This window comes from Pseudomyrmex gracilis, unplaced genomic scaffold (genome assembly GCF_002006095.1).
Source record: "Pseudomyrmex gracilis isolate BER0280 unplaced genomic scaffold, ASM200609v1 scaffold_600, whole genome shotgun sequence".
NCBI lineage: Eukaryota > Metazoa > Arthropoda > Insecta > Hymenoptera > Formicidae > Pseudomyrmex > Pseudomyrmex gracilis.
The window spans coordinates 38,239-53,158 of record NW_018021184.1 but is presented as its reverse complement, the minus strand read 5'-3'; the positions used below and the strand labels follow the sequence as shown (position 1 = coordinate 53,158).

The 14,920-nt window shown below is 48.7% G+C and overlaps 1 protein-coding gene across 1 annotated transcript; it reads left to right on the top strand.

Annotated features, from left to right (window-relative positions):
* The first annotated feature begins 7,319 nt into the window (after positions 1 to 7,319).
* Positions 7,320 to 7,760, top strand: LOC109861144. The gene has a single exon (XM_020440658.1). The coding sequence runs from the start codon at positions 7,320 to 7,322 to the stop codon at positions 7,758 to 7,760; it is 441 nt and encodes a 146-aa protein (XP_020296247.1).
* The last annotated feature ends 7,160 nt before the right edge of the window (positions 7,761 to 14,920 follow it).

Sequence of the window (14,920 nt, the reverse complement as noted above, 5' to 3'; positions counted from 1 at the left end):
GAAAGCTTTGTCGCCGTGGATGGTCCGTGCTTTCGCGCTATTTCGCCGCCCGCCTTGTAAAAAGCCATCCCTGACGATCCGGGCTAAGGAACGCCGTTCTACCACTGTCGACTCACTAACCGTTCCACCTTGTTTATTATCTCGCTTCGGTTACGCGGCGTAGTTGCGTATTTTGGTATTTTGCGTGTTTGCGTGCTGTTCATGTTAATTGCGGCGTAATTTCTGTTGTAGTGCTTTTCCGCGCTTTCGCCTAAGCTCTTATTCAGTTTTATATGCTTTTTTCTTTTTATTCACAACTCGTTTATATCTGTTTTCTTTTTCTCTATTCATCTCTTATACTTTGTCAATAAAATTGTTACTGGAACTTACTAGCGCCTGCTTACGCTCCTCTATCTCTTTCGCGCCCTTCCTTTTCATCCTAGGAGGGACAGCCTGTCATTTAACAACAATAGACCCCGCCCCTCTCCATTTGCATAGAGCTAGTCGGCCCGTTGTGTCGCGCGACGCAAATTTTGACGCGGTAACGCGTCTGGCGCCCAAAACTCCACCTAAGGATCCGTCGGCTCGGCTCAGCGGTACGCTCGTGTGACCACTCTTTTCTCTCCTGCCGGTCCAGACGTTTACTATCTCGCGGACTTCCGTCCGTGTCCCGATCTCTTACTTCCGTTTCGGGCGGGACGACGCGGGAATTTTGTAACAACCGAGAAAAACGTCACAATATATATATTAAATACCGCTATCTATCTATTATGTTACGCACGATAGTTTCTGCGATCACCCTAAACAACACCCCGCGTACTATAGTACCGACGACGCGCCTATAGCGACACGGAGCAAACACGCGCTTATCAGCCGACAGGTGCATGCCGCGGCGCGCAAACGACCGCGTTCCACACGCCGACCCCGGACGGACCGTAGGCCGCTTCGGGGTATAAAAGCCGGCCGATCCGAGCAGTAAGGACCTATTCTTTTCCCGGCGCTCGAGGAGCTGACTCAAAAGCCATTCCTATTCCGTTACCGCTCCGAGGAGTTGACTCGGAGATACCGCTTCCGATTATTTCCCCTGAGGTGTTGACTCGGGATATCGACTTCCGGCAATTTTAGGTGCTGACTTGGCCGCCATTTCCGATTATTCCCCCCCGAGGTGTTGACTTGGGAGACCGACTTCCGGCAATCCGTGGTGCTGACTCGGCCGCCATTCCCGAGTATTCCCCCCGAGGTGTTGATTCGGGAGACCGATTTCCGGCAATCCGAGGTGTTGACTCGGCCGCCATTCTCGAGTATTCCCCCCGAGGTGCTGACTCGACTTCCGACCGTTCCCGTCGAGGTGCTGACTTGACTTCCGGCAATCCGAGATGCTGACTCGGCCGCCATACCGATTCCCGTCGAGAGATTCTCGATCTCCGGCGCTCCGGCGCACAAACGGCCGTTGTAACCGTCACATCGAACACAGTCGTTCTTACGACTACTTTGTATATAAGGCCCGTGTAAATATATTTCCCGAATTAGGCTTAAGTAATTACCGCGCCCGCCGTACCGAAATCAACCAATCGCGTCTGTTAAAATAGCGCGTAAATTTCCGACAGGAATTCTGCCGTAAATTAGACCGTATTAATCTCATAGACCGACACCGCAAAATTAAAATTTTTTGTAAATATATTTAGATGAATAAATCACACCTGCATTACAGTATAAAAACCCGATTAAGTGTCGCAATTTCTCGCCTTCCCCTTCCCCGAACCTTGTCACCGACTAAGCTGTCCGGCCGGCGGAAGGCCGAGCGAAGCCGAAGAAATCGGCTCCGTTACATGCTTGTTACACCGGGGTTGCGATTTCGGTCGATTTCCACACCATTGAGCTTGTATCTGATCTCATCAAACATAAACGCCACACTATTGTTTGTCAACGCGGAAAACCGCGCCGCTTCTTTCTGCAGCCCCGGTGGTGGTTTACAGACTGAACTTTCTTTCGACGTATAATTACTGTCGTTCAATCGAGTGTAAACATCCTGTTGTTGAATGGGTATGCGTATCTCGTCGCTTTGAATAAACGATGTATTGGCATACGGGTTGTATGTGTGAATCTTGATCTTGATGATACGATCATCAAAAACTGGCTGACCACTAACGCTGAGTACGTCGTTCATCGTTGTTGTTGTTGTCATCGTTGGCTACTGCGTAACCCAACGAACGCAAAACCGTCGCGTTTCGCGCGGTCAACGCCAAACGATCGCGCGACAAAGTCGCGAAAACGGAAAAACAATCTCGTTGCGTTTTTTGTTTGCTCGACGCGGTCAAGCATAGTTTTCTTTTTCCCTCGCTGCGCAGCGTCGACGCCGATTACTCGCGTATCTTCCGTACGTGCAAGCGCACCGTTATCGTTTTGCCGCAAAAATCAATCAATCGAGCGTTCTGACCCACTATGCGCACCGTGATGTCCGTAACGCTTCCCGCGATGACCGGTAGGTGAATGATTTGACACGGCGTCTCCGTCAGTTTATATCCCGGCGATACGGTCGGAGCGAATTCGTGTATTGTGTGCACGGAGTGCTTGTTGCTGTACGCTCTCGCGGCAATGTTGCATTCCACGCGAATCACATTCACATTCATGATGTTCACCGGTGCGTCAAACGCGTACCACCGGTTAGGTTGCAGAATGCGCGACGATGAGAAATCGAGCAGCGAGCCGATGTTGTTGGGTTTGAAAAAGGTGACTCGATAAGCGCACTTGATCTCGTTTTGCATGGTGTTGTCGTTGGCGCAAATTATTTATTAACGCGCTCTTGTCACCCATATCGGTATCATCGTCATCGAACATATCGTAAACATCATTATCATCATCATTGTTGGTACCGCTTGTCGTCGTTGTCTCGCCTTCGACCGGATCTCACTGTCGACGTCTGCAAAGCACAGCGGTGTTCAGAAAACGAGCGAAGGCTCACTACTTGTACGAACTTTTGTACGAATTGTTATCGTTTCATCGTTATCGTCGAAATAGAACTTGTTCGTTGAATCAACGTTTGGTATCGTGTTGTACGACTCGAAGTTTGTAAGACCGAGTTTGTAGACTCTCGCTCAGATCGATAGGTGGATAGTAACTCACCGCAATACCGCTGCTTCTACCGGTTAACATGAGCGTGATTGACATTGTTGTTGTTATGCGCGAGAGTGATTTTCTACCATTTTAAGAGTGCGTTCCGAGTTATGCATGAAACGCAATAAATAACGCAATAAAGTGCATTACTGCTGTGAAGCGCTTTAAAATTGTTCCGTTTTATTAATGCGTATGAAGCGCTTTGGTAATTCAAAATGATTTTCTGTGCGCTTGTGCGTTTTATGTTTTTTTTTAGACTACGTTACGAGCAATCGTCGTTGCATCATTGTTTGTAATTGTAACTACCCCGAGTAGAAAATCAAACACGGCCCTAAGAAGGGCGCGTTAGGTTTTGTCCTGTTGCCTGATAAGGTCTTGTTAAGGCAGCCTGACAGCGCCCTGATCACAAATGTAACGTCGTGTTACAAATGGCCCTGATAGCAGGTTTCTGACCGGGCTTTAGTACGGCGGATCCTTTAGGAGCCTTATTATTTTTATAACCCCTGATAGAAGACTGTAAGGAGAAGAAGAAGGTTTGTGGATTAATATTAGCCTAACAGTTTTCTTGACTTGCACTTCCAGATTTATCAGAGGTTTTTTCACTTTCATCCAAATTTTCTATTGATGAACAGTTTTGACTAGCGGTAAATGTCGATGGTTTTAATATTGAATAATCCTTATCTAAAATCAAATGTTTCATAAATGTATATACTCATAAGTATTATGTATAGTATATGTATGTACGTCTATGTAAATGTTAACTATAAATAATATTGATGCAAAATTTAAACATCGCACTACTTGGTCCTAAATAATACTTTTGCGTCACCTTAGACGTGAAAATAATCTTTAGGGAATTTAGATTTTCAAACCTGGATTTTCTGAATATATATATATATTCAGATCTAAACGGATATGAAATATCCGGATATCTGAATATATATATATATATATATATATATATATATATATGTTCAGATATCCGGATATATATATACACATATACATTTCTATATAATAGTAATTTAACCTACAAATAATTACCTACATTATTTAAACTACAAATAATGTAGTGTACGTGCCTTTTTTCCAAATTGCACGAAATTTTTGAACACGTATTCGTGTTAATTTTCTAATTTTTTCCGCACGATCCATTATTTTTTATTTCACTTCACACAACAGTATGAAAATTGCAATTTCACAATGAAGTTTTCTAACTCTCGATGATTTTTATTTCAATAAAATGTGCACATGCGCAAATTCAATAGAGAATTTTAGAAAAAAACTCAATCAGGACCGCATAAGGATTTCCTCAATGAAGCGCTAATAGAGCAGCCCTCATTGCGGCGCTGACAGAAGGGCCACACGTATCAAATAATACGGTAACCTTGATGTAGACACTATCAGCACCGGATCAGGTTTTCCAAAATAAGGCAAGCCATGACATTACCTGATTGCGCCCGGAGCAAAATGCAGGCAAACCTTAATCATTTTCTACTCGGGACTTTAAATATTCATGTTTTAAAATTTAGTTTCCTTTGAAATTTATTGGTTTTCCCGAAAATATTGGAAGACTGACTTCGTGCTTATATGTTTTAAAAATATACGAGACGCCAATTAATAAATTCCATTGTAATATCTTTGGTGACGCTTTTAAATAAAAACGTTGAAAACGATAATTCTGAATCAAGCAATAGAGTGAAAATGAAAATGACATCAAAGACATTTCTAGTGACAGGAAAATGTTGTATTTTATATTAATGATAAATAAGTTACGTAAAGAAACAAGTGCAAAGAAAAAATTTTCGAATTACATAGAGCGTGTTATTCTATTTTTCACATTACACCAATACTATATTTAAAGAACATTTTAGGATTAGGTTAAGTCAGGTTAGGTTAGGTTTCCGGGCGATTTTTCTTTACCTTGTCGTGGTGCCCGGGTTTAGGAGCGGTGAAGCGAAGGGCTATACTGTCGGGGAATCTTTGGATTCCCTGGCAGGGTCACCCATGCCAGGAAGGCCCTCGCAGAGCTCCTGTACTAAGAGAGGAAATAAAAGAAGGAAAACTTCGAACAAAAACCGGAGGCTCCCAGCCTCGCTTAGCACTTCTTGCCGGTGCAACTGGGATAGGGAAGAAAACTGACTGCAAATCCGGAGCGTCCGACTCCGTCAGCCACGGCGCAATCGGACTAGGAGAGTAAACCCTAACTAAATATCCGGGGCGTCCAGCTCCGAGAGGCGCTAGCGGGTCGGCCACTGGACTAGGGGAAGGACACCCCTGATTTTAAACTCGGACGGGCTCGTTACTTCTGGCCGGGAACTGTCCTAGGAGAAAGAAAACTCCGAAATCAAACCACCCAAGAAGATATAGAAATAGACAAAGAACAGCGAGGATCATTGAATCAGATGAACGGACACCTAGGTCCCGGCCATTCAGGGGTCAAGGCCCTGCCCCCGTTCGGTCGGTATCAAGTGAAAGGTCGGATGTCTTGTGCGCTGCAGACGAGGCGGTCTCTTTGGCTACTGCAAGCTCATTGAGGGGCGTACCGTCCATTGATATTAATGTGGTCAGCGTCAGCAGCTTGCTGATGGTGAGGTCCTCGCGTGAGGTTTCTTCGGACGTCGCGGTCACCGGGACGTACCATCTCCCGGAAAGTGAAGGGGCGTCGGCCAGCAGACGCCGGAAAAAGAAGGTCGCTGGGAGCCAGCCTGGAGGGAGCGACATTGTTAGCCGCTCTGGCCCAAAGTCCAGCAAGGCTGGCTCGCTGTTGGTCACAACCGGCAAGAAGACTTCCTCCCCACTGTCATCCAAGGGGAGGAGAAGGAAGAGGCCGGTACGTGCGGCCACGAAGAGGCGCCGACAGGCGGATCCCGAGGAGGAGTCGGAGGGCTCCTGGGGATCCGATATGAACGTTTCGGGGGACGACTACCGCAACATGCCGCCTTAAAACATTGCGGCAAAAATGGAGGCACGTCTCGCTGAGCTTCACCGACTCCAAAGTATAAGCAAGAACCTCAAGGGGACGGTGAAGCACAGCATAAAGACATGCATTGCGGAGTTGCGGGCCCAGCGTGAGGCCCTGGTGGACTGTGTAATGGAGTGGGGGGATAAAACTACCCTCCGTTTGAACGCACAGGTCGCCGAGAGGGAGCGCGATGATCTCCTTCGGGAGAATGCCGTCGCCGCTGCAGAGCGCCAAGAGTTGGTGCAGCAGTTTGAGGTTCTGCGGACGGAGGTCGAGGAGCTGAAGGTGGAGAACGCCAACCTCCACATTAGCCTGATGAGACTGGGAACTGGACCAGGCCCGGCGGTGGTCCCCTGTGAAACGGTGACTGTCGCCATGCGGACGGACGTCGTCCTGGCCCAAGAGCGGCCAGAGAGACAGAGGAAATAGAGAAGAAAGGGCCGACAGTCTTGTCGGTCGAGGTGATCCCGGCGGGGAGTAAATCCCTTCTGCCGGGGATTGTTCCTCCCCCTCACAAACATCGGGAGAGGAAAAAGAGGGAGGCCCCGGGCCTGCCCGAGACAGGCGTCCCGGCAAAGCTAGCTTGGGATGAAGATCAGCCCAGGGAGGGTCTCAGCCGCCAGCTGCAAGAGCTATCACTGTGTGTAGCTTCACTGCAGCAGCAGATGGCGGCTATGATGAAGGGGGGGCCTCTGGTCAAGCGGGCTCAACCCCTCCGGGCTGGAGAAGAAGATCCACCTCCGGCCTCCCGGAAGAGTAGCTCCGTAAGGCCTGCTGGTTTGGTGGGCAAGGGTAAGTTCCCACCTTTCCAAAGAGTGGAGGTAGTGCGCCGTGGTAGGCGCGGGAAAAAGACCTCGGCGGAGGAAGCGGTGCTTGTCGGCGCTTCCGGTGTCGCCGCTGGAGTTGCCAAAGGGAAAGGGTCCCCTGCCCGGATGGCGCTGAGGCTGCCCCAGCAGCAGCGACGGCAACTGTCGCAGCGGCAAACACCGCTGCAGCAACAGCGGCAAGGGCAGCTGACGAGGGTGAAGCCCCCGAGAAGGAGGCCACCCAGGACGGCAGCAGTCGCCGTAAAGTGTCTTCCCGGCAACGACAACAGCCGGGAATCATACATTGCTGTTATACGGCTATCGCGGGAGCAGGTGTCCCTTACAGACTTGGGTATAGAGGACATCCGCGTCCGCAAAGACATGAGGGGAGACCTCCTCCTGAAGATACCAAGGGAAGGGGGCAATGAGAAGGCGTGCGCCTCACGGGCAAGGCGATGGTGTTCCGCCCCATGTACAGAGGCGAGGTGCGGCTGACGGAGCTTGATGCTTCCGTCAGCTCAGAGGACGTAGCTGCGGTGACGGCGGGGGAGTTCGGCCCCTGCCAAGAGGGCGACGTCACAATGGGCCTCATCGTTGAAAGCCGCGACCGTATGGGCTCGGCCTGGATGCGCTGCTCAGAGGGGGTGGCGACGAGGTTAGACCTTGTGGGACAACTCCGGGTTGGCTGGTCCAGCGCTCGGGTCCTACTTAAAACGCGCCGGCTCCAGTGCTATAGATGCCTGGAGTTCGGCCACGTTTGGCAGGCGTGTTGGAACAAGGTTGACCGCACCCGCACCTGTTTCCGGTGCGGTAAGGATGCGGATTACACAGCGCGCACCTGCTTGGCTCCCATGCAATGCGTGCTGTGCGACAGAGGCCTGTCCACCGGACACTGAATGGGAGGGCCATCTTGCCTTTCACGTCTGAAGAGCAAGAACGGAAGGAGAAACCCCCCGGAGCGGAGGACCGAGATAGCTGCCTCGGCAGCCAAGATGGAAGTGGACTGCGGTGATAATGCCTGATATCATTCAGGCTAACGCAAATCACTGCGGTCCGGCACAGGACATGCTGAGGCATGTTTTGTGCGAACGCCAGGTGGCGCTTGCGACAGTCGCGGAGCCATATTACATTGAGGATGATCCGGGCCAAGTGGTGGATCTTGACGAGGTGGCAGTGGTCATTTGGTCGCCCCGCTCCACGTGCGAGGTGGTGGCACAAAGCCATGGCTTTATGGCAATGCGCTGGGAAAAGGTGGCAGTGTTTAGTTGCTACTTCCTTCCTAGCGCGAGCAGAGCGGAGTTCCGCGATTCCCTCGACGCTCTTTCCGAGAGCATAGAGAGAGTGAGTGGGGAGTCCCACCTGGTGTTGGGCGACTTTAACGCTTGGTCCACACGGTAGGGCTCTGCCTCCACGAATGTGCGTGAAAGGTTGAGGGGTGGGCGGATAGAGCTGGATTGTCCCTGTTCAATCAGGGGACGGTGGCAACGTGCGTCCGGCCCCAGGGGTCCTCCGTTGTGGACCTATCTTGGGCGTCGGCAGCTGTGACCCCGCTGATTCGGTGTTGGAGGGTTCTCCGAGGAGTAGAGACCCTGTCGGATCATCGATACATCGGCATGTTCATGGTCGATGAGGAGGGAAGTTTTTGCGCAAGGAGGTTCATCTTCTCTTGCTGGAAGCGGGACTCATGGGATCTGGACATGTTTGTGGCGGTGGTCCGGAGATCAGCGTGGGTCGTCGCTGGGGACCGGGATGGGTCCTTGGCGGAGGAGGTTGTGTGGCTGGCTCGCGTGTGTGCAGACGCTTGTAATGCGTCGATAGCCCGTGCGGGTCAGTCGGGGCCTTGCGGAGCCATGTATTGGTGGTCGGCGGAGATCGCGGATCTCAGGGCACGGTGCGTATCTGCGCCGGCGATACTCCCGGGCACGAAGGCGTCGTCGGTATGACCCGAATGCGATGGAGGCCTCGCGCGTCCTCCTGCGCGAGGCACAGCGCGCCCTCCGTCGTACCATCATGACGGCTAAAAGGGCGGCGTGGAAGGACCTCACGGATACCTTAGATAAGAATCCGTGGGGCCTGGCATACCGGGTGGTACTGGCGCGCCTGAGACCATCCGGTCCGGGAGTGACTGAGATGCAGTCGGTGGATACGGTCCGGGAGTTGGTCCGGACTTTGTTTTCCCTCCGTATGGGAGCTCGTCCGGACCTACGGGAGCGGTGTACTGCCCCGGAAATGGACGGTGTGACGTGCGAGGCTCTGGGGCGGGTGGCGTCCCTGGCCCCGGAGATGCTGCTGCGTTGTTATACGCGATGCCTCCGGGAGGGATGCATCCTGCGGGCGTGGAAGGGGGCCAGGTTGGTGCTGGTTTCCAAGGCATCCCGCCCCCTCATCCTATAGGCCGTTGTGCCTTCTGGACGAGATGAGCAAGCTCTTTGAGCGGATCCTGGCGATCCTCATTGAGGGGGTCGTGCGAAGCAATGGGAGACTGTCGGATCAACAGTTTGGGTTCCGACCGGCGCTCTCTACTTGTGACGCGGTGCTCCGTGTCCGGGAGATTGTCGGGGTCCACCTGGCGCGAGGGAGGACATGCGTTGCGGTTAGCCTGGACATCCGCAACGCGTTTAACACCATGTCTTGGGGTGGTGTCCGGGCGGCTTTGCGGGACTGGGGTCTTCCTACTTACCTGCGGGCCGTCCTGGACGACTACTTTGCGAACAGGTATGTCTATTACCCCTGTCAAGACGGAAAGTTGAGGTCCCACGCTGTCACCTGCGGGGTGCCACAGGGCTTTGTTCTGGGGCCCCTGCTGTGGGAACTCACCTACGATGCGGTGTTGCGGATCCGGCTGCCGCCGCGTGGACGTCGTATGCTACGCCGACACACTTGTGTTGGCGGCGACGTCGCGGGCTGCGACGTCCGAAAGGCAAGGCTTCGTGCAACCCTTGCGGTGGTCAATGTGTCGGAGTATATCTCCACACTCGGCCTCGCCCTGGCCGCTAATAAGATGGAGGGGGTGGTGTTTCACCCAGAAGGACGGCCCAGAGACCCGGTCCGGATCTGGGTCGGGGAGGCCCAGACTGTTTTGCGCACGTCCGTGCGTTACCTGGGCCTCCTTGTAGACCAAAAGTGGTCTTGGAGAGACCATCTTGAGTCTGCGGCCGAGAAGGCCGGTCGGATGGCGTCGGCACTGTCTCGACTGTTGCCGAATGTTCGGGGCCCCAGGGAGGCCATGAGGCGTTTGTATCTGGGGATCGTGCATTCTGTTTTGATGTACGGCGCCCCGGTCTGGTGGGAGGCGCTCGGTCGGGGCCGTCTTGGGGCCCCGTTTAATTGGGTGCAAAGAGTGGTGGCTCAACAAGTGGCCCGGGCCTACCGCACTGTCGCGCTGGGGGCGGCGCGGGTGTTGGCCCGTGTCTTTCTGGGCGACCTGTTGGCTCGACAGTACGCCGAGTTGTTTGAGAACATCCGCGAAAATAAGGCCCGGAGTGTTGAGCTCCTTCCGGACCATGACGACGCGTCAAACCATGACCATCTGTCGGCGCGCGCACCAGCGCATGGTGCGAAGGTGGAAGGAGAGAGTGGTCGCCCCCTCTCGCTACGGCACTAAGGTGCTAGAGGCCATCGTCCCGGTGTTGGAGTCATGGGTGGGGCGGAGACACGGTGAAGTCTCCTACCACCTCACCCAGGTCCTCTCCGGGCACGGGTGTTTTGGAGACTATCTTTGCCGTATCGGCAAGGTAGTTTTGCCGGCGTGTGCCCACTGTGGCGCCGCGGTAAATTCCGCCCAGCATACGCTGGCGGATTGTCTCGTTTGGGACCGGGCACGGGCCGTCCTAACATTATCGGCGGCGGGCGGAGATCTCTCCTTTCCGGCGCTTGTGCGCCGGATGTAGGAGAATCCCGACGCATGGCGGGCCGTGGTGCATTTCTGCACCACGGTCATGACCGCCAAAGAGGAGGAAGAGCGTGCTCGGCAAAGGCAGCCCCGTAGGAGGCCGAGGGGGGGGGCGATTAGCTTCTCCTTATCACCCCTTCCTAAAGGGGGGTGATAGAATTGTCCCTGCCCTTGCCTTGACCGAAGCGGGAGCAGGAGTTCGCGTGGATGGTTAAGACGGGGAGGAGGACAAAGGGTTGCAGGTGGAGGGAGCGGGGGCTCTTTCCCACATTGCACGCAGCCCAGGCAGTGATGGCCAGGGGGTGTGGTTCACCCTGGCCATCGGAGGAAAGTAAGAGGGTGGCGACACGTAGGCCGCCAGGGCACTGCGGAGAGCACCAAGAAGTATAGCCGCAAGGCTTTCCAGGGCCCTTCCTTGTCAGTGCAGGAAGGACCACCGGGGAGTTTTAGTTGGTATACCTCCCAGTTTGAGAGGAAGTCCAACATAACCTTGACCTCTCCCCAGAGGGGGCAGAGTATGCGTAACGCATTTCTCCCCGTAAAAAAATGTTAGGTTAGGTTGTGACCGGACGGGACTGTGTTTCGTGTACTGACTCTCGGTCGCCACCTACTTTAACCGACCAAGTAGGAAGGATATGACTTTTCAGTCTGTTTTAGGAACGGACTCACCAGACAAACTAAATCCGACTTTGCCACCCTCGTCTTTGGAACTCCTCAGCTTACGGATCCCGTACGATGAGTGCTGACCACGGATCGCTGGTACAATTTCTGTCCTTTCAAATAATGTGGTGAAAATCAATCACACACACAAGTTTATAAGTTTGTGAGAATATATAAGTTTATTAACACTTGTCTTAGTACAATTTTTTGAGTGTTATTTGATTACGCAGCGAACGCGTGATTATCAACCGTACTCGGTATCGCGATCTTAATGCGTACAATATTTTAACCACTAAATGAAGTGCGACACGCTGTTATAACAACCGATTTTCTTTATTAGGTCGTTCGTGTGCGTTGTTGAGCGGACTCGATTTTATTGCGCTATTTCCGTTGTGAGCACTCTATTCCAATTACTTGGTTTTAACACTTACTTTGATCACGACACGTTTTAAAAACGACCGACTCGTATTGGTACGTTCGTGTGCGTTCTTGAGCAGAGCTAAAATTTTAGGCGCTGTTTACTCGGGAAGCGTTCTAATCCAACTGACTCGCGGCGCGCTCGGCTCAGCCAAGTCGCCGCGCCATCCCTACTCCGCTCTTACGCATGCGCACAACCTATACAAAAACAAGATTTTCTAAAACTGCTAGATTTTGACCCGAAACGTTTATTTGGTCACAAATAAACGCTCTGATGCAATTTTTGTCAACAACTAAAATTTTTCCAAAATTGAAATTTTTCAATAAATTTTGACTTGAGACGTTTATTTGGTCACAAATAAACGTTCTGGTTCAATTTTCGTCAAAAACTAAAATTTTTCCACAATTGCAATTTTTCAAAAAATTTTGACTTGAGACGTTTATTTGGTCACAAATAAACGCTCTGGTTCATTTTTGCCGAAATTACAAATTTTTTCCGAGGTTAGGTAGGTTAGACCTAACAGGTGCATTTTTTCAACTGTGTAATTTCGATCAAACTCGATGAGTTTACGTTAGAAAATCGTGTTTCCGGTCCTATTTCGTCAAAATCACAAAATTCATAATTTTTGTCAAAGTTAGGTCTTTTGACCTAACCCGAACACTCTTTTCAAAAATGCGTAATTTTGATCAAACACGATGAGTTTATGTTGGAAAACCATTTTCCCGGTCTTACTTTGTCAAAATCACAAAATTCACAATTTTTGTCAAAGTTAGGTCTTTTGACCTAACTCGAACACTTTTTCCAAAATTACGCAATTTTGATCAAACACGATGAGTTTATGTTAGAAAATCATCTTTCCGGTCTTATTTCGTCAAAATTGCAAAGTTTGTAAATTTTGTCAAAGTTAGGCCTAACCGGCGCAATTTTTTAACAAAGTGTAATTTCGACTAAACATGACGAGTTTACGTTAGAAAATCGTATTTCCGGTCTTACTTTGTCGAAATCGCTAAGTTAGAAATTTTACCACAACTCGAGGTTAGTCCCTAACTTTTGAACTACTGCTTAAACTAGTCGTATCATCCGACCTACCGTACACCGGAGTGGTTTCGCTGACAATTACTACTTTTATTATTTTTCATCTCGAGCTAAACCGTTTCCTAGCACTACAGTGCGTCGGTTGATTTGCCCGGCCGTGGTGAATATTACATTCACACTTCCTTAGCGCATCATTTATCCTCCCATGCTCCCTCTTACGTGGAGCTCATGTCTTGTCTCGGTTAAAATTGGTCAATTCCGTGTTTATTAACAATTGTCTTATTCGGGTAATAGAACTAACAATTTCAATTCTGAGTAGAAATCCACTAATCGTTTCCTTGACATTAAACTAGCCTTGTGGTTTACTTAACCAACGACTCCGGTTGACAATGAGTTTTTTACTAATCTTTTTCTTTTTGTTTCAGGTGATGATCGCGGAACCCTCAGGCTGACCCGGCTCCGTCTGGACCTCGTGGGAAACTTAACACCCGTAAGTACGATGCTAAATCGTTGTTTAACAACCAAATTCTTACAGAAAGCGATATCGGGGTTTCACTCATTATTGAAATATTTAGTTGTACAAACTAAGTCAACTCAATGAAATGTCAGTTTAGCGAGTAATCCCTAATCTCGAGGATCACTCTAAAATAAAATAAACTTTACGCAAAACAAAAAAGGATATATCAAGTACTGACTGACTGAAGCGGGCATTATGCACCCTAAGCGTTAACATGCGCTTGCTCTAAACTGTAAAACAAAAAGGAAATAAAATACAACAAAAATAAAACTTTTTCGGCTGATTGCCTTTTGAATTGTTACTTTCGGTAAATGTCACTTTTCACGTTGGCTTCCCGACGTTTGACGCTCCTTTCTTGCTGTAACTGTAGCATCCAAGCCCGTCGGTTGCAAGGTTAGGATAGCATTTCAACTTTATAACTATTATTAAATTATCAAGTTGTCATACACTCACCTACAAAGAAATAGGCCACCTAACTTTAGGACAACTTTTTAACAGCCGATAACTCTGCAAAAAATTAACGTATTAAAATAAATAAAAATCTAAACATTTCTTTTAACAACCAAAACCTTAAACTTGAGTTATAAACAATATTTTACAAAATGGCGGCTATTGAAGATAGACTGTAAAAAACGGGAAAAAAACTTTTGTCTTCAAACTGTTGCATTAATCAGAAGAATTGATTGCCTGGTACAAAATTGTATGAGTGTTAAAGATCATGTATTTCCGAACAAAGTTGTATTTACAACATTTTTTACGATTTTTTTGACAAAGTTATACATACGTTTTAAGGCCATTCTACATTGATAGCAAGCGCAAACGCAAGGTATAGATCTCGTAGAATTGACCAATTACGCTGGTCAATTAGCTGATTAGATTAATACAATTAGTCAATTCTACCAGATCTGTTCCTTGCGTTTGCGCTTGCGATCAATGTAAAACAGGCTTTAAAGAGAACTAGACAAGAAGAAAGAACAAATTTGATTAACAATATTTCTAAACAAACAAACAAATTGGTAAATGTTACAGGAGGCAATATACATTATTAAACATATACAGACACACGCGCAATACGTATACACATACTACGCATGCGTGATAAACAATGTTAATTATAAATTTTTTTTCATTAAAAAAACGCACCTTTTTTGTACATTATTTTATCGTAATAAACTAACAAGTGTTAAAGATTAAAGTTTACACTTTAAGTTTGGTGTTGAAAAAATTTTCCACGATAATTTCTTCTGAATTACAAATTTTACAAAAAAAAGTTGCTTATTTTTTTTAAACAGTATTATTTTGTTTAAACAAATCGTCGAAAATGTTTTATTTACGGATTTATTAATAAAAAAATGAGTTTCACAACTTTTGTACCAGGCAATCAATTCCTTTGACCAATGCAACAGTTTAAAGACAAAAATTTTCTTCTCGTTTATCACAATTTATCTTTAATAGCCGCTATTTTGTAAAACATTGTTTGGAAATTTAATTTTTTGGTTGATAAGAAGAATGGTTAAGCTTGTTATTGAGCTTT